This window comes from Alosa pseudoharengus, unplaced genomic scaffold, assembly GCF_046254945.1.
Source record: "Alosa pseudoharengus isolate Yale_2024_CS ecotype anadromous, Long Island Sound unplaced genomic scaffold, YU_APseudo_1.1 YU_APseudo_1.1_scf_13, whole genome shotgun sequence".
NCBI lineage: Eukaryota > Metazoa > Chordata > Actinopteri > Clupeiformes > Clupeidae > Alosa > Alosa pseudoharengus.
The window spans coordinates 7,113,294-7,140,148 of NW_027468598.1; the positions used below are offsets into that span (position 1 = coordinate 7,113,294).

Consider the following 26,855-nt stretch of genomic DNA (forward strand, 5'->3'; position numbering starts at 1 on the left):
TTCGACGTAGTTATGTTGTGTTGTGTAGTAGACTACATTGTTTCCAAACACGCGCAACATTATATCAGCGACACTGTGATTAGAGGTTAGGGATGTCACGTTGTTAACAGGTAGGAGAAAATCCTTCCCTCGTTGTATGCTGGGCAGAACGCAGTGTATTTCTCTATCCGCGGAGACCCAGACTGATTTGTTACCGTTATCAATTCACTTTTTGATACATGCCAACTTGTCTTACAAGACGTTCTCTTTATCGATTTAATGGACGTTTGACTGGTTTGTGATGCCCATTTACATCATCGACCGAAAATTTCCAGAGACACCTGGTAAGTCCGCGTATTACAGGCTACCCCGAATCAGTGTATCATTCGCCCGTTATTAATGACCGTGTTGTAGCATATGCCCATTGCAGGTAGGCTGTAGCAGATATGTTCGGTGTTAAAATTTCAGCCCGCCTGTAGGCTACATAGCCTAGACTTCATCTATCGTGGGCACACTCGAGCCCACGATAAGTAATAAAATATGTAGGCAGTGTCAAAGCGCAACTGTTGTTTTCATTCACAATGCCATCAGTTCAAAATTGAACACCGTCAGGACTTGCTATAATAGATTGATGTTGTCTTTTTTAAAAATATTAAGTAGGCTATTTGAACTTTTTACGAAGTTAGAAAACTGCTGCAGACCCCAGGTAGAAATGGATTTATATTTGAAAATGTATACGTCTCTGAGTATAATTGAAAGTAATCCTCAGTTTATGAATCGACATTTTTTCAGGGGTCGAGAGATCTCATTGCCACTTACTGTAGTAATTCCTCATATGAATGATTGTCAAGGCAACAGCCATAGAAGCTACAAGTGTTTGACCAAATGTTGATCTGCAGTGCTGTTTGCTGTCCAGTGCATTGTCCAGATGATAAGAATGTGCATGGGATGTGTCCACACTTGGATGAAGAGGCCAGTTATAGCGTCACTGAGAGGCCTTAGTAGGCCCCAGAGTTAGGTTATTGAGAAGTCTTTTGGTTGTCCTGACGCATAACCTCATGGATTCTTGGAAGTATGTCAGGATGATGCTTTGTGGCTTTGTGATGCTATTGCCTCATTTCCACACATAGACGCACCACAGACACACACACACACACACACACACACACACACACACACACACACACACACACATCCTAGTCAACCACACAAACCTAAAACCAGAACTGAAACAAAACATTATCAGAGGGTTCTGACTTTGAAAACAGTTTAGATATATTTTTCCCTGATCTGTATATAAATACAGTTTTATTGCTATGTGTATTTTTGTGTCAGCATTGTTTTTACTCTTCATTGTAAAGATGAAAAGGTTGTTCATTTAGTGCTTCTTAGCTCAAACTGGCTTGCAACTTTGTACTGGCTTTGCAGCATCACAGTGGATTGTTTTGGGTTGTATTCATGGAACTTCTTTCATGCTTTTGTTTTTTGAAAAGAACAATGCAGTATTAACTGTCTGAGAGCTTTTAAGTATAGGTTTGTGTAGACATTTAGTTGCTATCCATAAACTTTCTCATTCTTTCGCTGAAACATCAATACATTGCTGAGCTTAGTGAATCCTAACCATTTCAGGTCAGGTGCACTTTTCTTCCAATTAGCAGTGAAAATGGTGGAAAGGGGTGTTAATGAATGGCAGATGAGCATGAACTGGAAACACAAGTAATACGTCCTTTCCAAACTCTCAGAGTTTGGTTACTTACGCGTTGCGTGTGCTTGTGTGTGTGTGTGTGTGTGTGCGTATGTGTGTGTGACTGAGTTAGAGAAAGGGAGAGGAAGAGAGTGAGAGAGTGTGTGTGTGTGTGTGTGTGTTGGGGGGGGGGTATTCTGGCTCCCAGTGAGTGCGCTCACTGGGTGAGTTCAACTGCCAGCAGCTGTCAGTGCTGGGCTCTGTACAGCAGTTAACCAGTGATTTGGAGTCTCGGCTTGTGGGGTTCCTAAACCACTTACTGGAGGAAAACACCTCATCAGTGCTTGAATTTCAACTCCTGTCACCCCTCTGTTGAATAAATAGTGTATCAGAGTGAAAGACAAGGAGAGAGGTCAGAATTGTAACGCTATTACTGTTGAACATAAACTTAACTCAGTGGGTATAAGAATGAAGGCGGATATGTATATAAGCACTGGTGTTGCCATCACCCCTTTACTCAAGTGTTCCTGTAAGAATGTATTTCTTTTGTAAACACATTTGTTTTTGTAGGCTTATGTTACATCTGCCTCTCTCTCTCTCTCTCTCTCTCTCTCAGCCAATCTGACAGCCAATCTGTTTAGCATAGTTTATCTTTAGAGTAAGCAATAGTCAATCAAGCAATTCACTGTCACAGATGTAACAATAATTAAAGTAAGAAGATGCAATAAAAGTTATTCTATAGATAATATGCCCTCTGATATGTCCTTTTTAAGCACACACAACTACCTCTAACACACCACACATACAGTCCATAAGCAGAATTCTTGGAAGATCCAATTCTAATAGTGTTGTATAACCTGGCCTCAGGTTAGAGGCTTGTAATTGGGTCCGTCTGTTTGTCTGGCTCTGTGTATGTGTGGTGCTTGTGTGTCCCCTCACTTAACATAAAAAGTACTGTTTCGATTCAGGCTACTAATCCTGATTGGGATTCATTGCCAGAATTTTGTTTTCACTTTATTTTACGAGGATCTGCAGTTGCCTGACTGCTCTTGGTATTGAATGACTGGAGTAAGAGGAGGTTGAGGTGCCACAAACACTCACCTGGCTAATCAACAATCTTTGGAGTAGTTAATGCCTGAAGCATGACACATTCCAATGAGTTTTAGAAGTTTTAAAAGAAGTTTTATTCAGAATCTTCACACAGACAAAGAAATTAAGCTTGGCTTAACCACACAGCAAAGGAGCAACAACATGTAAGCGTTTTATAGAGATTTTTAAGTACTGCTTGTACTTTAATGCCCTTGGGAACCTTTTTTTATATTGAATGCAGATATACTCAGTGTCCTGCTTCCCCATTAGATGGGCCGAATGTTTTAAGTCAGTATTTAATTAATAGCGATTCTATAATCACAGGGCTCTTAAGATAATCTGAGTCTGTCTTCCCTGACCATGACCCAAACAGTCATCATTCTTCTCTCATCAAGGAAGACTCCGAGCTAGTGCTGACCTCATCCCAGCGACAGTGCAGTAAGAGTGGAGACCCCCTCTAGGTGACAAACCACCACTTGCAGTATCTTGGAAGTTAAAATGAGGATGTCCATGTGAGTAAGAACAGATGGAGCAATTAAGCCACCTACGCACACGGCTCATGCCAAGTCATTCATTGAGCCAACCATGGATCACCAAAATGTGTTCTGTGTTAAAAGACACACACATACACACACACATCAGCCTTCATTCCAAGCAATTAGTCACCCTTTTGCATACATGTCTTAGACCCCAAACTGTGTTTCATCTTTTCAAAAAGTAGCTCTTTTAAATAAGGCATTTATGTGGATGGCTTTGAGAGTTTCTGACAAGACAGACTCCAATACATTAATATCCAAAGCCATGTCTTGAGTATCTACACACTGCTTAAAAAACAAGTCTGACTGGACTGCCATGTTGCCAAAAGTCGGCCCCTCTCCTCTCAGTAGAATTTTTGAAAAAGGCCTTTTACTCAAAGAGAGTTTGTAAGACTTTGTCCTCAGGTCGGGGTCTTCACATCTCAGCCAAAACTCAGCAAGACCTGTCCATCTGCAAAGCTGTGTCAGCACAACAGCTCCACAGTCAGTGTGTTTGAGTGTGTGTGTGGGTCGGAGCAAGCGGAACAGAGCCTGTATGCGTGTGTCACTGCTGATGCAAGGAGTAATAGCCTGTGGAGATTAGTTTAAAGCAAACAACAAGACAGCTTTTTTTCCATATTTCTAATTTGTCTGAAAATTGTGAAGCAAGCCAATGTTATCATTAATGAAGACCAATCTTATTTTTAGAGACTAAAGATTGTTGTCTGTGTTCAGCAGTCTTTTCTCTCATTACTCTTAAAAAATCAGGATGTTTTCATAGGAAGCTAGATTAGAAAAAAACATCCTTAAAAATAATTTTTACTGTATGGTCATGTGAAGGGGAGATAGCACACACGCCAACACACCTAAGCTTTTCAGTATGTTGTTCTGTGCCCTGGCTTAGAAGCTCTGAAAAAATATGAGAACAGACTTTACAGCAATTATATCACCAAATAGTCAAATACCAAAGTGAGTGTGCTCGCTTGCTTTTATCAGTGCTGTGCCAGTAGTGCTGTTTGCTCGCAAGTTTTAGACAGACCTCCATAACGCCTTTGTAGATACTCACACTGCCTTTGTCTGCCTACTGTCTATTACAGGTGAATTGGGACAGGCATCACCTGACGGAGTGCTGATGATGGCTGACAACACCCCTAAGTCGATAAGAAAGCCTCGGTGGACATCACTGGAGATTGGCCTCATCACAATTGTATTTCTGCTGTTCATCATTGTCATAGCCCTAAGCATCCTGTTTGCCACACAAAGCAATGGTGAGTGAGAAACAACAACAGCAACAACGATAATAGCATATTGCTCTTTTGTCTGTGAGGGCCAGGGGCACAACCCCTGCCATTCCTAAATGGCCATTCTTAGGTAATAACGTAAGGTGTGAGGTATGTGTTTTTCACACTTTTCAAAAGATAAGTGTACTGAGGTTTAGGGAAGCGATGGATTGATACTGTAGGTTGTGCAAAGACAAAGTGAACATGGGTGTGTCTGTCATCTGTGTAAATAATCTGTTTTCAAGTTAAAAAGTGCAGCGTTAGTGGTCTGTGTAATGGGCTGTATGACTGCTAAGGGTCCAAAGGTGTAATCCACCTGCCATTTCATGTGAATGGTGTAATGCCACAATGGTGTAATGCCAATTCTTTGTTGATTTAAATTGAAGTGCCCAGTGGTTTACAAAACACCAAATATATTGTACCTTTTCTCTCAAAATGGTGTCTGGAACACTGCTCTGTATGCATATGTGAAGGCCAGCCTGACTTCTAGCTCATCAGCATTTTCCCCCGAGTTAATTTTTGAACAGCTTTACCAAGCAGAATGCCAACAAGCAAAAATGTGGCACCTAGAAGAGCATGATTCTGGTGACACCTTACTCAGTTAAAATGAGCAAAAACATACACTACCCTAAGGTTAATAATTATAATTGTTTGATACATGTTATCATACACACAAAATTAAATATTGTAAAGACGTTTCAGAATGTAAATACAAGTACACATACTGTTATAGAGAATCTGAAAAAGTACTAAATGATTTGTGGTGATGTTTCAGCTTATGTTGTTATTCATTTGTCTTTTAGGCGGGATATGCACCACTGCAGATTGTACCCAGTCTGGTAAGATTTAGTCCTGTGTCTGAATTTTGATCTTGGAGTGTCTTGCACTGTCTTGTTAATGTTGATGTTGATGCTGTGCTGTTCTGTGCTGTGTATGTAGTATATAGTGAGCGACATAGTAAGATTCAGGTGAATGAGGTTCATTGGTATTTATTTAGGCCACCACATGTGCAGATACATGTAACAGAATTTGTGAATTTCAGCAAAATTTCCAACTCCAATTCTGAGATGAGTGTTGTGTGAGTGATGAGTGAAATCGTTCAATGCTTTATAATTCATTACAATTATGAATGAAACAATTATAATATATTTTTTAAAAGTCATAGCATGTTCATTATTCAAAGTTGCAACATACTTTTTGGAAAAAAAGCATACTAAGTAGGCCTATTAGGATGAGATGTAGATTTGGCAAGGATGTACAGTAGATTTGGGATTTGAGAGATGTAGATTTAGGATTTTGACATATTCCTACTTTCATGGAACTGTCATAGCCTTCTTAATTACTTTCTCGACCATACTATTCTAACTTCTATAGATAAATGTTCATAGTGCACTTTCTGTCCCATGCTTGTTTGCCCTCATTGCAGTTGTTTTTTGGATTCTCTGTCGGTACTTGCAGCTGCGCGCCTCATTGAGAACATGGACTCCAAAGTGGACCCTTGTGAAAACTTTTACGAGTACGCTTGTGGAGGCTGGCTGAAGAAGAACATCATCCCAGAGACCAGCTCAAGATACAGCACCTTTGACATCCTCCGACACGAGCTAGCTGTGGTGCTGAAAGGTAATTGGGTAGGGTTGATGTGCTAGCACACCTCTGACCGGCCCCAGCACCTGAACGTTATTGCCCACAGTTGAAGCCTCTGGGAGTTGGGGTCAAGAAAGAGTAGCTTGTTAGCCACCAACCTGACATGCTGATTTACAGGGTAGGGTCCTGTTGCACCCCAGGGAGGGGGAGGGATGGCTTTGAAAGGGTAACATGTGCCATGGGGTGTGGGATTGCTCCTTCAGCTTCAGGATGCAGGGGAAAGGAGAGTGCAGCTCCATGCAGGGCACACTGCCTGAGTTCATGTCAATGGGGGCCATGGGGATGAGGGCTGGTGGAATGCTGCAATGTGTTAAGCTTTTCTTAGCCAAGTTATGGGCGCCGGGCCTATCAGTTTTGAACGTGAGAGAGCATTATATAAGCACAGGAATGCAAAGGGCAAGACCTCCACACTTTTGTCCCTTGTAATTCCCCATGCCAGCTGTTCTTCCTGTTGTCCTAAAGAACAACTGTGTTTGTTTTTTCTGTTCTTTGATTATCATTTGCACTTTCTCTCGCTCTCACTCTCTGATTGTCTCACTCAAGTTCAGGGTGTCCTTTGATAGAAAAACAAGTTGTAATTACAATTTTTGCGAGTGACCCTTTTCTTCTGTTGTTAAGAAAAAACATATTGTTATTCAACCACACTTGATTATAAGGGCAATTGATTAGAGGGCTTTTTTGAAATAATGATTTCTCAAAGTAAAATTGTACTCTAAGCCCCCTCTTCCTCTGTGATTGTTTCTTTTGACTAAACAAAAGATACAGCTGAGGTAACAGTTAAGCTATGAAGACCTATTCTTAATTTGTAATGATTGTTTCATATTTTTCATCAGTTCAGAAAAGTAACACTAGTGTTTCTTGAGCGCTCTGGACATACTGTAACTTTACAAGTAAACACGTTACAACAGATAGCAAATTCTTATTGCTTTTTGACATAGAAACATTGTGTTAACACTAGGTAATTAACATGACGTTTTGGATGCCACAATGTTGCAGAAATGTGACTTGTACAATAGTTGTCTTCTCCTCTTAGGGCTGGCACACTGTGCAATAGTCTCTGTGTGCCTTTTAATTGCTGTTTCACAGTAAAAAGGGGTGGCGTGAGAAGCAGATAGAGATAGATTTGATATTTTTGGCTCTATTTGCTGTTGTTCTAACAAGTTTCCAAACTTGTGGATAAGGAAGAATAGCTATTATATGGAAGGAATGTTGTGGTTGATCTCAGGGAAAGAGAGAGTGTGTGTGTGTGTGTGAGAGAGAGAGAGAGAGAGAGAGAGAGAGAGAGAGAGAGAGAGATACTGGGATAATATTAAGAATTTACCTTATACCTCACACTATTAGCTTTTGAAGGTGTGGCAATGTTGCTGAATTTAGCAGATGGCATATTACAGTTCTTGAAAAGCACGGAACATTTCTCACTGTGTGATGGTTAGAGCACGACATAATCCCTGCACTTGCGATTGAGGAGATTAGACATTACGGATATGGTTGTCAAGCAGGAAAAAGTGCTGGGATCAGGCTACTAAGTATATAAATACTTTTTTGATCCTGTGAGGGAAATTTAGTCTCTGCATTTAACCCAATCGGTGAAGTAGTGAAACACACACAGCACACAGTGTACACACAGTGAGGTGAAGCACACACTAATCCCAGCGCAGTGAGCTGCCTGCTTCAATGGCGGCGCTCAGGGAGCAGTGAGGGGTTAGGTGCCTTGCTCAAGGGCACTTAAGCCGCGGCCCACTGGTCGGGGCTCGAACCGGCAACCCTCCGGCTACAAGTCCAGAGTGCTAACCAGTGGGCCACGGCTGCCCATAAATCATCGTCATCATCAGAAATACTATGATAGTCCCTTTCTTCTTCACCCCCAGTAAAAGTACACTTTCTCTCAATTTACTCACAGGAAGCTAGTGTACAGTAGTGTATGTATCTATAGTGTAATATCTGGATATTGATGACATTTAATATTGTTCAGGGGATATAAAAAAGCTAAATGACAGCAGGGGGCATATGAAAGGTCAGTAGACCACCAGATAGGACGAGGTATGATTGGGTAGGTAGGGTGTAACACTGATGCACTAAAGCTTAGCCAGTTTTAGTGCCAGTTAAGAGTTAAGCTAACACTTAGACAAGAAACACAAACAAAATCTATATCATTTGACAGATTTACCACATCTGTGTAAAGACATTTGAGACATTGTAAAGTGCAATCATGCAATTTAGAGTTTGACATTGATACTCATCATTATAGTACATGAACACTATTCTCTTTGTTACTCTGTTGAATGATCGTCAGAGTGCAAAACATCATAAAAAAATGTCCTGAGACAAGTCACGTCTCTTATTTTCCTCACTCCTTCCTCTTCTGTGAAGAGCCTACTGAAGCCTGCAAAGAGGATGAGAACCCTTGCCAGATCAAATAGTAATATTAATGTGGAATGCCTAAAGTCGAATGCCAAGGGTATGATACGGTTTGAAAGGCTTTTCCATATGCATAGAGGAGATGCCGAGAGAAAGGTTTCCTGTTTGCGCTTCAGAAAAAGAGAAACCCAGAGTCCAGGGTCGTACGAGGCCACCACATGTGGACAACACGTTTGTGTATCACGTTACCCCAGCATTGAAGATGCTGGACCTGAAAACAGAGTGTGTCAAAGAAGCTGCCGAGAAAAAAAACGGATTTATTCCCAGTGGGAGTAGGCTGATCATCTGAATGATTCAGTGCCCTCATTCATTTGCTGCTTGAATGAATCCTTTAACACTAAAAGAAGAATCTGCTTTCAAGTTCATTCGCCATCTCCATCCATTTTTACTAGATAGGTGAAAGAGCGGCGCTGACTGTCCGAGTCAAATGGTTCTTGTCTCACTGACATCAGGTGTTTTTGGGATCTCCTGACAGAATGTTAGTTGCTCACCTGGCTTCTTGGGGATGCGGCCTGTCACAACGCCAGCTTGAAGTCTTTGTTGGCTGAGTGCTGTGGTGTTTATCCAGACGTGACGTAGTTTTTTACGGCATGGTAGATACACTTTCTCAGAGTGTTTCACTGCCTGTACTGCTCTGTCTGTCCTCCACATCCAGTCCAGTCCAGAATCATAACACATGTTTGGATAAGATGCCAAGCTTTTAAGCTAGCCTCACTGTATCATTGTGTCCATAATCTAGTGTTTTATAACAAACAGAACACACAAGTGTGGATATCTAACCACAACAACCTCACATGTGTGGCGCCTGAGATAGCAGCCATGTCAGTTGGGTAATGTCTGGGTAGGAAAGAAAAGTCACTGGTGTTACACAAAGCAAATATCAGTGGCAAATAGAGAATGGAGAAAGAAAATATGGCTGCCCTCTTGGTTGGTACTGTACGCCTGTCCCTTGGTTAAAGGCTTTTGTGGTAGTTGGGGTATGGTTGACCAGAAGCAGATGACCAGAGCCCACTGAGGTGGGAGAGGTCCTGAGTATTTTCATGGTTGTGTCCTGGTCAGAGCCATATTTGGATTGAGAAATTCATGAATATCTGTCAGGGCAATCTCTCTGTGTATCTAACTGTACAAAATACCTTTGGGCACATCATCACTGACAAGATGGAAGATGATGCTGATATGTATAGGCTGAGACGAATGTTGTATGTCCAAGCAAACATGTTAGTCCAGAAAATTCCATCACTGTTCTGATGATGTGAAAGTGAGCTTGTTCCGTGCATACTGCACCCTTATGTATGTAGCCCCATTATATGGGTCAGCTACAAAGAGGAGACCCTGCGCAAACTTCAGGTAGCATATAATGACTGCCTGAGGATACTGCTGAAAAAGCCCAGGAGTAGCAGTGCAAGTAAGCTCTTATGTGACTCAGGGCTAAGCACTTTACAGGCTCTCTTGAGGAACCTAATGTTTAAGTTCATGTCCCGACTTGATGAGTCTCAAAACTGTATTATAATGATGCTCACAAGCCCCAGGTGCAGCTCGGTCAGATATCAATCATATTTGTGGAAACATTGGTATGGGTGCCTGTTAAGACTCTCATGAATCAGAATATGTTTGTATGTGTAAATGTATCTATGTTTTTATGTTTTTTTTTTTTTTTAAATGTCATGCTGTTTGTCTTGCGGTTGGGTCTAGAGCCTGTAATACAAAGTGACTTTCAAAAATGAAGATCGAATTATTGAATATTAAGTATCTCTAGAAAAGAAACAATTGTAGGTAGAGACAAACTGCTTCAGAAACATTAGTCTATGTCAAGGCCAACCCAAAACAAATGGAAATCAATAGAACTCTTCTTTCAACTGTGAGTCTCACACTGAGATGCCCATATGCTTCCATGCTGTAGAAGCAGAAGCCTTCCCTTCCCTCTCTGGCTGCTACGCTGGTTGGTTTGCCAATTTGACCATGGTGTTCTGTTATTAGAGCAAGTGAAGTGTGGCCCACATGTAAGCACATGGCAAAGCAACTGTTTATAATCCATCTGATTTGTAATAGTTAACATACTATGCTTTGAGTTGACTAGAATTTTGTGTACCACTACACACACACACACACACACACACACACACACACACACACACACACATAATCAAGCTTTATACATAAACTCGAACATAACTTTGCACAGATTCACTGTCCATGTTACATTGTATGTGTTCAATTATAATCGTAGAAAGGGGGAGATTCTGCTGCAGCCTACATTATGGTTCCCCACCCCTACATCATTTCTCTCAGACTTGCTACACTGTCTCTTTTTACAAATGTGTTATGACTCTGTGACATCATAGTTGACAGCTTTTATGGCAGAACATTTTTGGGTACACATGTCATTTGTCATGAAGGGTATATAGATGTCATGTGGCTGCCATTAAGTGTTTGCAAATGTTTTACAATATTTGTGAAGCTTAAAATGTGTCTGAATACATGATTTGCACTTGACTGTGCTCTCCAGTTTGTCCTTTGTCAGGCTTTGTCAGGCAATACCAAAAAAATGTTTACTTTTTTATGAAGGATGATTGTAAAAAATGTGTAAACAATTGTATTCGGTTATGTTGCCTATTAGTGTTGTCCATCAGTGTCCAGTATGTAATAAAGAATGTGTGTGTGTGTGTGTGTGTGTGAGAGAGAGAGAGAGAGAGAGAGAGAGGGAGGGTTAAGGATTTTTTAAGCTGGAGGGATTCCTGCCTTGCTTTCACCAGGTGGTCGGTAATCCAATCACACACACAAGATGTGTGCCCTTTTACAGGAAGCCCTCTCACTCTGTCTCTGCCCCCAATTAAAACTAAATAAGAGTGTAAATACTGCTTTCCAGGACCATGAATGGAAAGGCTCACTATTTGTGTGTTGAGTTTGTGTGTGTGTGTGTGTGTGTGTGAGAGAGAGAGATAGAGAGAGTATGGGTGTATGTTTCAAGACAGCAAGAATGGTGCATTATAGTGAGACTCAAAGGTTTTGAGAAGACAGCACAGCATGCAAGGTTGGATGAAAGGAAAAGATCTCTTTATTTGCGACATGTGATGTAAACTCATGTTCTGTCTCTAGAATGTGACATTTGCATGCAGTATCACCTTATGACAATTGCATTTAATCCCATTAAATGTACAAGGTTTTGTGACAGATGAGCGAATTTTAAGGCAAAATTACTGAATCATCTTTACTGTCTTTATTTCTTCTTGATTTATCCTCAGATAGACCAACATGCACATAGTCATGAAAAGACAAGTTCAGTTTGTACAAGTCTGTTGTTCCTTCAACCACCTCTCAGATTGCAGTATTGTGTGAAATAACTGGCAATTACCTTCAGCTGATGACACTGAAAAGATGACCAAAGGTGGAGGATTTCATCCCTCAGTTGCACTCATCATAGGCAAAGTTCATAATGAGTGAATGTGTTTATTGTGTTGGCAAAATGTTCAGCTTTGCCGGTTACAACAGATTGTAATACACCATTCACACATCATCCCTGTAATGGATCAGAAACAATTATACAATTTGAGGGTTGTAAACAATATTCCACCAGACACAGTTATTAGCATGTTATGTCACACAGTTCTTTCTTATGTAAATGTTGATAAAACATTACACCAGATTGTTGTGCATCAGAACTGTGCATCATAGTGATTTAAACCATCAGAAATGCCATAATGAATAGTTTGCCAAAATGGTTTGAAATGATTATGAAATGACATGTTCTTTCTCTTGTCTCAATGCAGGAGTACTAGAAAGACAAGACACTAGCAACAGCAGTAATGCCTTGACCAAAGCCAGAGTGCTCTACAAGTCCTGCAACAATGAAAGTAAGTACCGGTAGCTGGTATTGTTTTATACACATGTCTATGATCCAGAAATGATATCTAAGATGAGTCAATACTGTACATGTAGACCATGTTGGTTTTCAGTACTGAACACACTGACATCTTTACATGGTCTTACTTGTGGTTTTGCTTTACCAAGTACTTGTCTTGGACTTCAGCCCTGTATGTAGCTATGCATTTCAGCCATGTGTTATGGAGTCATACAAACTCATTTGAACATAAAATTGTGAGCTATTATCTGGCTAAATTCATTAGCTATATTTAGACCTACAAGGGAAAACTCAATGGGAAAGATTTTGCATCTCCTCTGCCTGCACTGCATTTTTCTGACAGGTCTCATTGAACAACGAGGAGGGTCACCTTTACTGTCAGTGCTGCCAGATGTCCTCGAGTGGCCAATAGCAACAGACCATTGGGACACCAAATATGGTATCCGGGATGTATCACTTGTTAAATGTGTGTTAGTAGTTGCCATGTTTCTCATTACAGAGGAATTTTAATGTTTTCCCCTCCTCTTCAGGAACTCAATGGAGGGCAGAAGACATCATAGCCAAACTCAATGAGAAATATTTGAAACCAGTCCTTATTTATTTTTTTGTCAGCACTGATGACAGGGACTCCAATTCTCATATCATTCATGTAGGTATTCCATGCATATCAGGGAGCATTTACGCCATCACTTCTCTCTTTTCTCTTCTCTCTTTTCCTGTCTGTCTTTCTCATTCAAGACAAGACAGACAAACAACACACACACACACACACACACACACACACACACACACACACACACACACACACACATACACATACACACACAGATAGAGAGGGGAAATCTATTTAGACAGACCCTGTGGAAACGTTTCAACCAAGAAAAATAATCATAAAATAAGGCTGGTTTTCCAGATAGAGCGTAACTGCAGCTTCAGTGTACTTTAACTCAATCCTTGTGCTCACTGATGCTTGTTGTGATCGGGTCTTTTGGATCTTGTATAATATGTCACTGTTTTACACTGAACGGATGATTGTGTGGTTTTATTTCATGTGCCAGATTGATCAGCCAAGTTTAGGCCTCCAGTCCAGGGACTACTATGTGTGTGCAGGACCATATAAAGAGGTATGTCTGCAACATTACAAATGCACATAACGACACAAAAGTGAAATAAAACTGGTATGCCCATATGGCATGCGTTATTATTACATGCATGCTCACAATAACCAATTAACCAATTGTGCAGATTTAGAAAAGCTCTAATCACATAAGCAGTCGGGCATTTCTCCTCTGCCAACCTCAGCTTGTTGCTCAATCTGATTCAGTATAAGCAGTGTCAGGTTTCCTCATTAGGAGCAGGATAACCATGCACATGTCTAAGGCTCCCAGCTGTGACGAGAGATGGAGATAACAGCCCACAGAGCAGCCTTATGCTCCTCTGTCCATGTCCACGAGAGGCCAGTTCTGTCCAGCTCATCAGCCTTTGCTCAGCACCCCCCCCCCTCTCCCCAGTCCCATTTTAGTAATCCAACCCCCAAATGTGATGCTATGTTTAGTAGAACAAAACAAAACCTACTTTTCTAAATGTTCACAAGGATATTATCTAGGTCTGCTGTTCGAAAAAAAAAAAAACACAAACCAGATGGAAGTATTTCCAGTCCAGCCTCACATAGTTTAAATAGGGTATGAGAGCAACACATAAATATTCAGAGATGGGCTCTCTGCTGTCTCCAGGGGAGACTATAGGGGATGCTTTAGTGGGAGGGGGGGGGGGGTGGATTAATGTACCACCTAGTGGGCCACTAAAACTGTTACCTCAACATCTCAGGAGGCCCTCTGGACGCTGTGCTACATTATTTAACATGCAAGCTGTCAATCCATGAATGTGTTTTAAAAATATCAAGATGGTAACAACAGTACATCTCTTTTTCCAGGTGTGCGATGCCTATGAGACCTTCATGTTTGATGTGGCCAAACTTATGCGCTCAGACAGAGGTCTAGAGATAAATGAAACTGCCATCAGAGAGGAAGTCAAGCTTATAATGCAGCTAGAACAAGATATGGCTAATGTAAGCACCCTTGTCTTATTTGTGTTTTTTTGTGTGTGAGTGTGTGAGCTTTCTGCTTTTACAACAGTTTCTTCTGCTGCTTCCCAGGCAACAGATACATCAGAGGAGAGAAATAACCCTACACTTATTTACAACAAGATGCATCTTGGGGCCATGAATGTCAACTTCACCTTGGAATTTGAAAGTGGTGTAAGTAGCACACCTTTTTGTGTTATGCTCTCAAATATGAAGTGAAAACATGTTATACACATTTAAATATGCCATGTCCTCTCGCCAGGTGTTTAATTGGACACACTTCATCAACAAAATCATGGAGACAGTAAACCTCACTGTGACAGATGCTGAAGACATTGTTGTGTATGCACCAAACTACCTCAGAAAACTCAATGCCATTATTAATAAGTACTCTACCAGGTAAGTCATAGGGGACTGCTACAACAACACAGTATTGGGGAATGACACATACCTATAAAATGTGTTTTCTTTGTATATCTCTCAAATTCTTCATCTGACTGACTACACACTTGATGGATGGTAAATGTGAAGTTGTTTTGGATGTGAAATGTGGAAGATATTGTTACAAGTCGACATTTAGCGAATCTTGACCTCAACAATATGACAATCGCCTGCGGCTGTGATATGCCTAAAGGCACAGAAATGTTTAGCAGACCTTGACCTCAACAATGTGATGACCATATAATGCAGTCTGCCTGTGGCACATTTTAAACGAGCACTCAGCACTGCACTAGTATGATAAAATTCCCGTTTTGCCCCTTAGACAAATCCAGAACTACATGGTTTGGCGTTTTGTGATGAGCATGGTCGGGGGGCTCAGTAAGTCATACAGAGACACCCGCAAGCCACTTCAGAAGGTGAGCCGCCAGACACAACAATAACATCAAATAAGCTGTGGATTTTGAAAAAGGCTCCCTTCTGATTTTGGTTTTCTTTTTCACCATTTCCACTACTGTTCTTTGCCTCGCGGTCATTTATGTCCAGCCATTCATTTGTTGGAACTAAAAATAAGAGGAGACTGATAACTGATAAGCGCCTGGTTAGCACACTAATGACACTGTCAGTGAGCACACTGTCCTTTGGACTACTCCGGCAGGCCATCTATGGGACCACATCTGAAGCCGCCATCTGGCAGCAGTGTGCCAATTATGTCAACACCCACATGGACTACGCAGTGGGCAGACTGTACGTGGAAGAGGCTTTCTCAAAAGATAGCAAAAGCATGGTAAGCTGAGCTTGGCTGTCATGTGTGCTGATTTATGTGAATGCGTTTGGGTGTGTGGTGTGTGTGTGTGTGTGTGTGTGCCTGCATGAGGGCTGCATGTCTATGGCACCTGTCATTACAGATCTATTGCTCATTTTGCACAGGCTGACTGCCCCTTTATGTGGCTTCAATCTCTTTCTCTCTCTCTCTCTCTCTCTCTCTCTCTCTCTTTCTCTCACACTGTAATGTACAATGGGTTGTCCAAAATATTATGCATTTTAAACCATATGTGTGTAAGTGCGTGTGTGTGTGTGCATGTCTGGGTGTTTTGTTATTGCAGGGTACCCGCCGAGTCTTAAAATTATTAAAAAGTATTAAATTTCATTTTCCTAAATTAAGGCCTTAAAAAGTATTGAATTTCACCTCAAATTATGGAATTTTTTCACGGAGGTCTTAATTTTTCAAATGATCAGTAGATTTAGTGTAATATCCTCACATAGCGTAAATCACAAGGATTAAAGTTCTCCGTCGTACGACGGATTTCCGTCAATTTGATTTTAGAAATTTCATATTTGAGATAGATGCAGATCCGGTGAGAGAAAAAAAAGGAGGGGGGGGGGGTCTATCACCTTTTCTTTTCCTTTTTTAGGGCAACTAGGCCTACAAATATTAGGTCCGATGAATGAATGTGTGTGATGGTAAATGTTTAAAGACCTAATAGTGTTCTTGAGAAATTTCTGTGTCTCAATCAGAGATTGCTCAAGAAGATACGTCAGCCATGAGTTTCGCTTTGTTTATGTTGTAGCTACACGGTTGTCTCATTGGCCTGGGGCGGTTGCTTAAAAAAAAGAACACGTCTGGAGGACGGTCTAAAAGTTGGATTACAGTGACACAATCGAGACAGCTGATGAGGTTGCCCAATCCGTTTAACTTTTTTGGATATGCTATTGTGAGCTTTATGTGCGAATTCGGAGGCTGTGTTCTTTCCATGCATCAATGTAGACAATTTCTTACTATCGCGAACTCTTGTCAGGGGAGGTCATTCATTTTGGGTGTCACCTATGACTTGAACAGATAGCCTGCTATGCCACCCGATGTACTATTATTGTTACAGTTTTTAATCAATGCAACTAACATTATGTGTAAAGCGACACAATATAAACCGTAGCCTATGCCTCCCGTCTGTTATGACATGTAGGCCTACAACAATGTTTTTCCCAATTTCCGACGGAAGGTTTTGACTGAGCGTGTTCAGTTCAGAGCGTGAACAGTTCGCGACATTATTATTTTATGTTAAGTAAGGGGGTCAGTCGTGTTAATGACGTACAGACAGCCTTGTAGCCCATTTGGCTTAGGCCTCACTTTTAATGACAGTAGGTTGTGAGGGTATGTTGACAAAAAATAACCATGCAATTAAAATAGTCAACTTAAAACTTTGCTATTATTAATGTATAGCACAAAACCATAACCAGTAGGCCTACCAGAACCTCGCATATTAGCGTCATGATTTGTGTACGTTTATCTATGGCTGACCGTTTTTGCGCTAAGTGCGCCCTCTCCAGATTGTCGTTATCAGATGCGCAGACCTCCTGCATGAGCACACACAGTATTGCTGCTCATTGGAAAACTGAGTTGTCTGTAAAACTCAAAAGTACCATGTTTTCATTAAATGCGGATGAGGCAACAAATGGAAATATGAACAGTATCTAGACTGTTCTGATTCATTACATTGATTAGGAAATGTGAGTCTTGCAAGTCTTGCAAACTTGATTTTATAGATTTTACTTGGTGTTGAATTGCATATTAAGAAAAAAATCTCCCCTTTAAATACTTTTGGCCTGAAGTAATGAAATAAGAGTTTAAGTTAAAGCCTTGCTACAATATTGCTGCAGTAGAAAAGAATAGCAATGGCTAATCAGCAATGGTCAGGGATGGTATTGAAATATTGTTTTGTTCATCAGGAAAACTCAATCTCAATCAAGAACACTCTCAATTCGCCTTATTCACATGGCGGCTAAAACGAGGCTACAGGGTACACAAACCAGTGGCGGACCGTGCGTTCAGTGGTTAGGCCTTCAAGGATGACCATTTTTTGACAAAAATAATAATAGGGGGGCGTTACGGCGGAGATTTTTTTTTTACATTTCAGCATTAAAATGTGTGCAATTTCCCAGCATTTCATGGTGGGGGGGATAGTTTTCTCTCTCTTACGCGAGTCTGTAGCACTAGAATCTTCGTTACACAAACAATTAATGCTCCGATTGCTATTGGTTAACAGATCACCCTCAGCAGCAAAGTAAGCTGCTAGGCTATTTATTTACCACCCATATTCACAAGTAGGCTACATTATAAACTGCTGCCTGCTGCTGCCAGCAAAGACGTGCAATTTAGTCCATGTCATATTGAAAGTGAACACCAAGTGTACTCAAGTATGGGTTTGTGCAGACTACTTTGAAATATTTAGGCTATCGGTTGCCTAATTTATGTTCATGACTGCCACCGGTCTACAATGATGTGTCCAAACCATTTAGTAGTTTAATCTGACATCAGCAAACTTGCTTCAGACTGTGGCTCTCCTATTTAGTTGTAGCTCTAACGTTAACGTTACAGTGCAACTAGTCTAGGTACCACGCTGCTCTGATTACTCGCGTGAAACTACAGTAGGATATCCTACATTGTTTGCCAAGCGTAGGTTATTTCGCGGTAGGCCTACACTGAGAAAATGTCTCAACAGAAAATTATTTAAAAAAAATGTCACTGCACACCACCATGCTATTAAACATAAAAGTCACCAGATGTATTGCCGTATATCTATGTGTATTGCCCTAATGCTGCTACTGCATGTTGGTTATTTTAGAATGTCTGATAGCCTGGTCTGATTTCACCAATAATTTCCACAAAACTCAGAGAGATAAAAAGTCAGACTAAACTAGTAGGGCAGGGAACCAAAGACAAATGACAGTTTTCACATAGATGCCGATCCAGACATCTTCACCAAAGCCACCAACTCCTCAAGCTAGCATACAGTAGAGTAACCAAGCAGACACTGCAGTCTGCAAGCAGCACAAAAACAGTTTTTATATATAAAAGGGCCAGATAACAAGCATCTATAGTACTACTGTACTACAAGTCTATGTTATCAAATGAACATGAAACAAAACTTACCAATTCCTGCATAGGTTACCAGCTACGTGCAGAGCTAGCTGCCGTTATGTGCATCTTGCTAACATGTATTCCAGCTGACACTTGTTACATTAGCCTATATTATTTTGCTTAATGAAGGCGTATCAATATATATTTTTTAAACAAAAACGGTCAATTTACTGTTCATAACTATAACCATAGTCATGTCAGTGTGACATACTTTTCCAGTGAATGTTTGTCTGTCTGACTGACAGAAGTTGCTCACGAAGTTCATCACAAAACAGACAGCGTCAAAATTCGTGATGAACGGTTCCGGGTATTCTTTTGGAACATTGCAGGCCCAGCTGCAGTCAGACCTGCCTACCTCGCCATAACAGGTCGATTTGATTGGCTAATCAGTCAGATGTAGCCATCAATCAAGCCGAATCCAAACATATGATTTCTAATGGTTGCTTAGGTACCGAAAACGCAGTGATTCCTTGAGAAGGCCTGATGCGGGACTTACCAAGAGAAGACGTGCGATTGGATAAAAACGTATCGCACCCCCTCACTATTTGTTCACACAATCTGCCAATCAAATCACATATCGGACCAGCGGTGGGATATCAGTAGTCAAGAACGATCGGGGAAGGAGAGAAGCAGAAGCAAATAATAAATGCTAAAGTACAATGTTATTAAAGACACTATTATTTTTCATTCGTTTGAAAATAGTTAGGCCTTCAGAGAAGGCTTTGAAGGCCCTGACGGTCCGCCACTGACACAAACCATAGGATTTTTATGTTCTATGCCTTCACCTGTAGGTGGCATTAATTATATAGTAACTTAAGAGTACCCTGTAGCCTCGTTTTGGTGTTTATTTGGTGCTTTACTTTGCTGTTTGCATCTTTTTGTACATTAAAAACCAATAGGTCGCGACCGCAAAAGGGGTGCTATCTCTATAGGTAGATATGAACAACGTATGACTTATGGCCTGAAAAAAGTTTTTTTTTTCACTTTAATCCCTGATTCTATTCTGTGTAAATTTGTCCATGAAGCAGGACATTCAGTCACGTTACTAGCACGACAAATCTTTGCGTTGCCACTGCACTGCTGTCATGTTCATCTTGGCATGTTCAAACACTTGTAAATAGTAATTATGACCGCCGCGCAGCGAAGCGGCGGTCATATAGGTTTAGTCAGAATTTTTTTTTTTTTTTTCTTTTTCGCATGCCCAAATTTCCGTCAATGAGTCCCGGGACACTGAAAGACCAGGGTACACGAAACTTGGTGGGCATGTAACCCCATATGGATAGCATGGAACCATCGTTTTTCGTTTTGATCTGTAGCCCCCCCCCCCCCCGCTGGACTGGACCCCCCAAAAGGAGGGTAGGGCAGACACAGTTTTCTGTGAATATCTCGAGAACCGTAAGGTTTAGGAGGACCTTTTTTTTTTGTATGTTGATCTCAAGGGGCCATGTCAACCCATTCCATAACCACTCGTTTCATGTATAGTGCCACCTAGTTAAACACAAAAAAGTAAAAATGAGGTGTTGTAATCGCAGGTATCTGTGACCTAACATAGTCAAAACTGCACGAAATTGGAAGTGTAGGATCATTATGACACCCTCTGAATGCACGCCAAGTTTCGTGGAATTCCGTTCATGGGGGGCCACACAATAAATTAATTTATGTTACTATACACCAACTGGCCTGTAGGTGGCCGGAGACAGTTTTCTGTGAATATCTCGAGAACCGTAGGGCCTAGGAGGTCCACCTTTTTTTTGTATGTTGGTCTTAAGGGGGCATGTCAACCCATCCCATTACCACTTATTTCATGTATAGCGCCACCTAGTTAAAAATTAAAAAGCAAAAAATTAGGTGTTTTCATCACAATATCTCTGGCTGACATGGTCAAAACTGCACGAAATTGAAAGTGTAGGATCATTATGACACCCTCCAAATGCATGCCAAGTTTTGTGAACTTTCGTTCATGGGGGGCCTTACAATAAAATAATTTATGTGTACATTTAGTGACCGTACACCAACAAGGATTCCCGGGACACTGAAAGACCGGGGTACACGAAACTTGGTGGGCATGTAACCCCACATGGATAGCATGGAACCGTCGTTTTTCGTTTTGATCTGTAGCCCCCCCGCTGTACTGGACCCCCCGAAAGGAGGGTAGGGCAGACACAGTTTTCTGTGAATATCTTGAGAACCGTAGGGCCTAGGATGACCAATTTTTTCCGTATGTTTGCCTCCAGAGGTCATGTTATCCCATTCCATGTGCACACATGTGCATAAACAGATACACACGCACACACATACATTCACAGTAATCATACGTATGACACATACTCACACAGTAGACATATGTACGCATGCATGCACATGCACAAACACACATACGCAGGCAAACACACAAGCACGCACACACACACACACACACCCACACACATAAACATAAACGTGTACACGCACACATGCACACAATTCAAGAATTTCTCAGAATTATGAACAGGCAAGATGGGGGTGGGGTTGTATAAAATGAATTTTACATGTGAAATCTATGAACTAATCATGTTTTGGTACTTGTTGTCAAGCAGATACCAGTGAGAATTGAGTGTGGCTAATGCAATTTAGTGAGACAGTTAGAATCATATAGGCCTTTCAGCGTGATTTATTTTTGTGGAAAAAATGTGCTGGACTGGGCGGCGGTCATATTTTATACCGCTCTGCGGTACATCTAGTTTTTTGAGGTTTAATCTTACCTTTAATATTATTTATTCTATCCGAATGGGTGCGATGTAGGTATTACATTTCATCTGAAGTGGTATTAAAAAGGTCTTAAAAAGTCTTAAATTTAGGTCTGACAATTCTGGGGGTACCCTGTATTGTTTCTCTGAACTCTCTCTGGCCTCTATTCAGAGTGCGTTCCACTGTTTAAAGTCACATGGAGCACATTTGAACTGTACACATGCTGTACAGTTGGTCTATCATCTCTCTCATGCACAAGGCTATTTTGAGGCTGTGATGACAGGCAGGGAAAAGTCTCAATCGGCGTACTAGATTTAAACATCCATTCATTTACTGCAAATCCCAATGTCCTTACCATTCATACAGACACCAAATATTTATAAGAATTGGTGGTGAGGTCAATCTGAAATTAGTTCTCTATCTAAAACAGTTTTTAATGTATTACTACAGTCAAATATACATATTATAAGATGTAAAGATCTGGCCTGTGAGAGTCTTTTTTGTGTCTCAGATGGATGAGCTGATTGCTGAGATACGAGACGTCTTCATCAGTAATCTCAATGATCTCCCATGGATGGACTCCGAGACCAAAAAGGAGGCTGCTAAAAAGGTGAGAGATGATGTTACCCGACAGGACTTCTGGAGTTAATCTAACACATGGTTTATTATTTGTCTTCTGAGAGGAGATGTTGACTCTGCGTTGGGCTCCCTTTACCCTGCTCTATCAGCTCACCTCTCTGTGCTCCTCCTGCAGGCCCTGGCCATAAGCGAGAAGATTGGCTACTCAGAAAACATCATGGATGACAACTACCTTAATAAGGAATATGAAGGTGTAAGTGGCCCGCTGTGCTCAGAAGCTCATTTGAGGTTAATTGCTCAAACTGCACAATTCAAAGTATGTATTGCTGTTTGATCTGATTTATAGATTGAGGTCATATCATCTCTTTTAACTCAAATGAGAATATTAGGCATAGTTAGGGCCTCTAGTTTTAGGCATCAATAAAAAGATGAGTGACATTTGAGAGTGTTTCCTGAATCTCTAGCCTTTGCTTTGAACAGTTAAACTACAGTGCAGATGAATACTTTGAGAACACGCTGAAGACATCCGAGATGACTCAGAAGAAGCGGCTGAAGAAGCTCCGGGTAAAAGTGAACAAAGACGAGTAAGGTCCCTCATTATCAGACAAACTCATCCACTCACACAGCACATGCACAGGACACATCCACACAGATGCACTCAGTGAGTGGTGTTCTACTGTATATCCCATCCTGGGGTTTGATATCTTGTTGGCTTGCTTTTCCACTTGTCTGAAGTAAAGTCAGAGTAACTTCAATTAGGCGTAAGTACGTAATGGAATGCAATGCAATGTATTGTAATGTAATAGCTATAGTTATATTTGTATTGAATGTGCATTGTCCTATGTCTTTTCCCATGAAGGTGGATTACAGGGCCAGCTGTTGTGAATGCCTTTTATTCAGCAAGCAGAAACCAAATAGGTAACAGAATAATATATCACCTAGTTTGGCTGTACGGAAAATGTGCTGTTGCTACCTCTTGAAATAAAATGATCATTCCCTAGATACAATGTTTATTTCTGACAAAGACCATAGGTTTACTAGAGAATATAGCATGTTTTACTATTGCCTCCTGTATGCCTAATGTATTGTGTTTACATAGTTCTGCTAGTTGGTTCAGTGAATGCATATGGTGTCAGTTCAACCGATATAATACAGTATAGTAGATTATATAGCTACATTATCCTATCTCTATAAAGTGTTTAGAGGAAAAGTGATCTTAATACAGTGAGATGTTTGAAAACAATAGTAAAAATAAGGTTGAAGATGTTATCATATTTTTAATTCTCTGAATTGAAGAAGTCAGGTAGCTTTTGAGGAGTAACATCTGCTCCCTGATACCTTCCCTTTTATAGTGTTTCCTGCAGCTATCCTGCAGCCTCCCTTCTTTGGCAAAGGTCAAGCCCGCTCCCTAAATTATGGAGGAATTGGAATGGTGATTGGGCACGAGATCACACATGGCTTTGATGATAGTGGTAAGAGGCTCAACTACAGCCTGTTAATCCACAGGATCTCATTATTTCTTTACCAAGCTCAACACATACAGCAGCCTACATGGCCCAGAGTGTCTTAGTTAGCTCAGCCAGCTCATATCTACTAATCATTAAAAGTTAATAAGGCAGATGAAAGGCAAATAAAGCACAAGCATTATTTCATAAAATGAAAATGAGTTATACACATACATACATACATACATACATACATACATACTGTACATACATACATACAGAACGTTAATACTTTTCTTTCTTTCTTTCTCTCTTTCTTTCAGGAAGGAATTATGATAAAAATGGGGACATGACAGACTGGTGGAGTCCTTCTTCCTCTCAAAAGTTTCAGGAGCTTTCACAGTGCATTGTGGACCAGTATGGCCGCTACTCCTGGGATTTGGCAAATGGACAAAACGTATGTAATGCTACCCTACATCTACACCAGTGAGGAGCACAGAGCCTCCTCATAGACAGAACAAGACCAGTTTTCTGTCCTTAAGCTCTCTACTCAGGCACTATTACTAGAACTTGAGCTCTCTACTCAGGCACTTCTTTTACTAGAACTAGAGCTCTCTACTCAGGCACTTCTTTTACTAGAACTAGAGCTCTCTACTCAGGCACTTCTTTTACTAGAACTAAAACAAGCAATGATATTGGTGGTGTCTGTTCAGGTCAGGTCAGGTCTAAAACTTTGTCTTTCTATTTCTTTCCTCTGCCCACCTTTCCCGCACTACCTACTTATTTTCTTCCTGTGCATCTGCGTCTGTGTGTGTGTGTGTGTGTGTGTGTGTGTGTGTGTGTGTGTCTGTTTGTGTGTGGGTGTTTCAGCTCAATGGGAATCTTACCTTGGGAGAGAACATTGCAGATAATGGGGGGATCCGTCAAGCCTATCAGGTGAGAAAAAAACATCTTTCTAACTCTGACTCAGACACTCAGACACTTCTATACCAATTATCTAGATATTTTTTCAAAGCCATAAGCCCAATGCATTTGTTTTGTGCTAGGTGAATGGACTTTCTATATTGACTCCAGACAAAGCAGCTTTTTGGGCCTTTGCTGGGAAGATTTGGCCAGTAAAATTTTGCGATGACACATAAAAGACCCTCATTCTGACCCACAGTGGGGAAATGCCAGAGATACTTAAACAAGAAGGATTTGGACAAGACACTCTAATTACAGGGCAGCAAAAGACAGGGGCAATTGGGACCAATTTTATTGCTGGTGAAACCACCCCAAGGCTTTGCCCATCGTCAGCATCTTCCTCATGGAATTGGATCCATTTAGTGGTTCCAACCTTGGTTTCCTAAGTCTGTAATGAGCCCCAGATTGTCCTGTCAGACAAAGAATCATAAAACAACATTCTTTAACCCAGAAAGCAGGGAAACAATCAGTGTACTCACTGTATGTATGTGTTTATTCAGCTTGTTGAAATGACTGGTTGAGAACTGTTCCTCCAGGCTTATCAGAACTATGTGAAGAAACACGGAACTGAAAAGCCTCTCCCAGGTATTGACCTCAACCATGAGCAACTTTTCTTCCTCAACTTTGCACAGGTGAGATCTGGTTAAGAAATTTGTGCTTATCTATTAGCTTTGAAATATTAACTTAAAATCACCTTTGAAATTCCCTTATTAGGTGTGGTGTGGCACTCACAGACCTGAACATGCAGCCAACTCGATCAAAACAGATGACCACAGTCCAGGGGAGTTCAGGTATAACTGCTGCCTAAAGGCTAATTTATTAAAGAGTAACCTACAGTTAAACTGAAGAGATATTCAACTGAGATGTTTGTCTATTTTGTGATTTGTGATTTATTTCCTCCCCACATTCAGAGTTATGGGGTCACTGCAGAACTTTCCAGAATTTGCCAGAGCTTTTAACTGTAAGAAGAATAATGCCATGGTGCCTCAGACTACATGTCGAGTGTGGTAATACACTCTGAAGAGACGGAGCAAGAGGACAAAGATCTCTCCACTTCACACTAGACCAATAAGGCTTGAATGGGAAGGTCCCATTCTCCACAGGGTAGGCTAGGGCTCCCCAGCCGACCTCTGTTATTTTAACAGTACAGAGGCATGTGCCTGTGTTATAGTCTGCCTTCACTGACTTTATTCAAATTATTTAAGTCTACTTGATGAAATTGTATCCAGTCGTGTGTTTTTGCTGTTGATATTTTTGAAGATGATAGTAATGTGATTTTATTTTTTTAAATTGTCAATCAAGCTTTATTTGATGGCAGTATGTTGTCAAGCTGTGATGGGGATTTTCAGTAGCATACATGTCATACCACAAGCACAAAAAGCAGATCACTTCAGCTGGAATCAATGAGTCAATTATTGGATTCATATACATGTTTATCATGTTTTTAATGCCAAGAATGTATGATTATAAGAGTATATATATAGATATAGATATATATATATATATATATTTCAGTGAACTATAGATACATATGCCTGTGTAAATACCATGTGTATACAATAGATACAAATGCCTGTGTTTCCAAAAATGCTTTTAAAGAAGCGCCTTTTAATTTACATAAATGTCAGAAATTTTAAAAATATATAATAATATGAAAAACCAAGGGCCAGTGAGTACACAGTAATTAGTGTTGTGTACCACGGTGCTCATTTCTTTTCCAATTAGTAATATCCACCTCTTGAAGCACTGGCCCAATATAATGGGAAAGAACAGAGAAAGTCTAATATTTAAGTGGCAGTAATACAATTGACAATCATAGAAAATATTGTTGTAGTTCTTATTTTTACATTTCTGTATTGTCTGCATCCATCATTCAACTTGTTGTTATACCCATACTGTTCATTCTGCCATTTTTTCTTCTGTGTGTGTGTGTGTGTGTGTGTGTGTGTGTTTGATTTATATGCCAGTTTAGAACACAGTCTCCAGCCTTTTTTCTAATCAGTAAACATTGTGTTGGTTCTTTTCTATGTCATACTCCAAAAAGTGTGTGTGTGTGTGTGTGTGTGTGTGTGTGTGTGTGTGTCCTGCCCTTGATTTACTTCATGACCACTGCAGCCCTCCTTCCAAACTCATCTCAATCTGTATGAGGACAGACAAATATACCTCAGATGCCTATATTTGAACACTTTATAATGAACATCCTCAAAAAAATAAATCTTGTTTTAATAGTAAA

At 40.6% G+C, this 26,855-nt stretch overlaps 1 protein-coding gene across 2 annotated transcripts; it reads left to right on the top strand.

Annotated features, from left to right (window-relative positions):
- LOC143121546 (neprilysin-like) lies at window positions 1-26,855 on the top strand. Of its 2 annotated transcripts, XM_076281962.1 has the most exons (24): window positions 1-110; window positions 239-323; window positions 4,365-4,535; window positions 5,351-5,386; window positions 6,006-6,167; window positions 12,377-12,460; window positions 12,812-12,907; window positions 12,999-13,117; window positions 13,527-13,592; window positions 14,402-14,536; window positions 14,624-14,725; window positions 14,814-14,950; window positions 15,315-15,408; window positions 15,648-15,776; window positions 22,147-22,245; window positions 22,390-22,467; window positions 22,695-22,798; window positions 23,074-23,132; window positions 23,567-23,686; window positions 23,983-24,116; window positions 24,530-24,595; window positions 25,159-25,254; window positions 25,337-25,413; window positions 25,534-26,855. In XM_076281962.1, the coding sequence occupies exons 2-24, from the start codon at window positions 281-283 to the stop codon at window positions 25,631-25,633; spliced, it is 2,307 nt and encodes a 768-aa protein (XP_076138077.1). In that variant the 5' UTR covers window positions 1-110; window positions 239-280; the 3' UTR covers window positions 25,634-26,855. The 2 variants fall into 2 exon arrangements, with proteins under 2 accessions (XP_076138077.1, XP_076138078.1); XM_076281963.1 differs by lacking the exons at window positions 1-110; window positions 239-323; window positions 4,365-4,535; window positions 5,351-5,386; window positions 6,006-6,167 and adding an exon at window positions 11,856-11,994.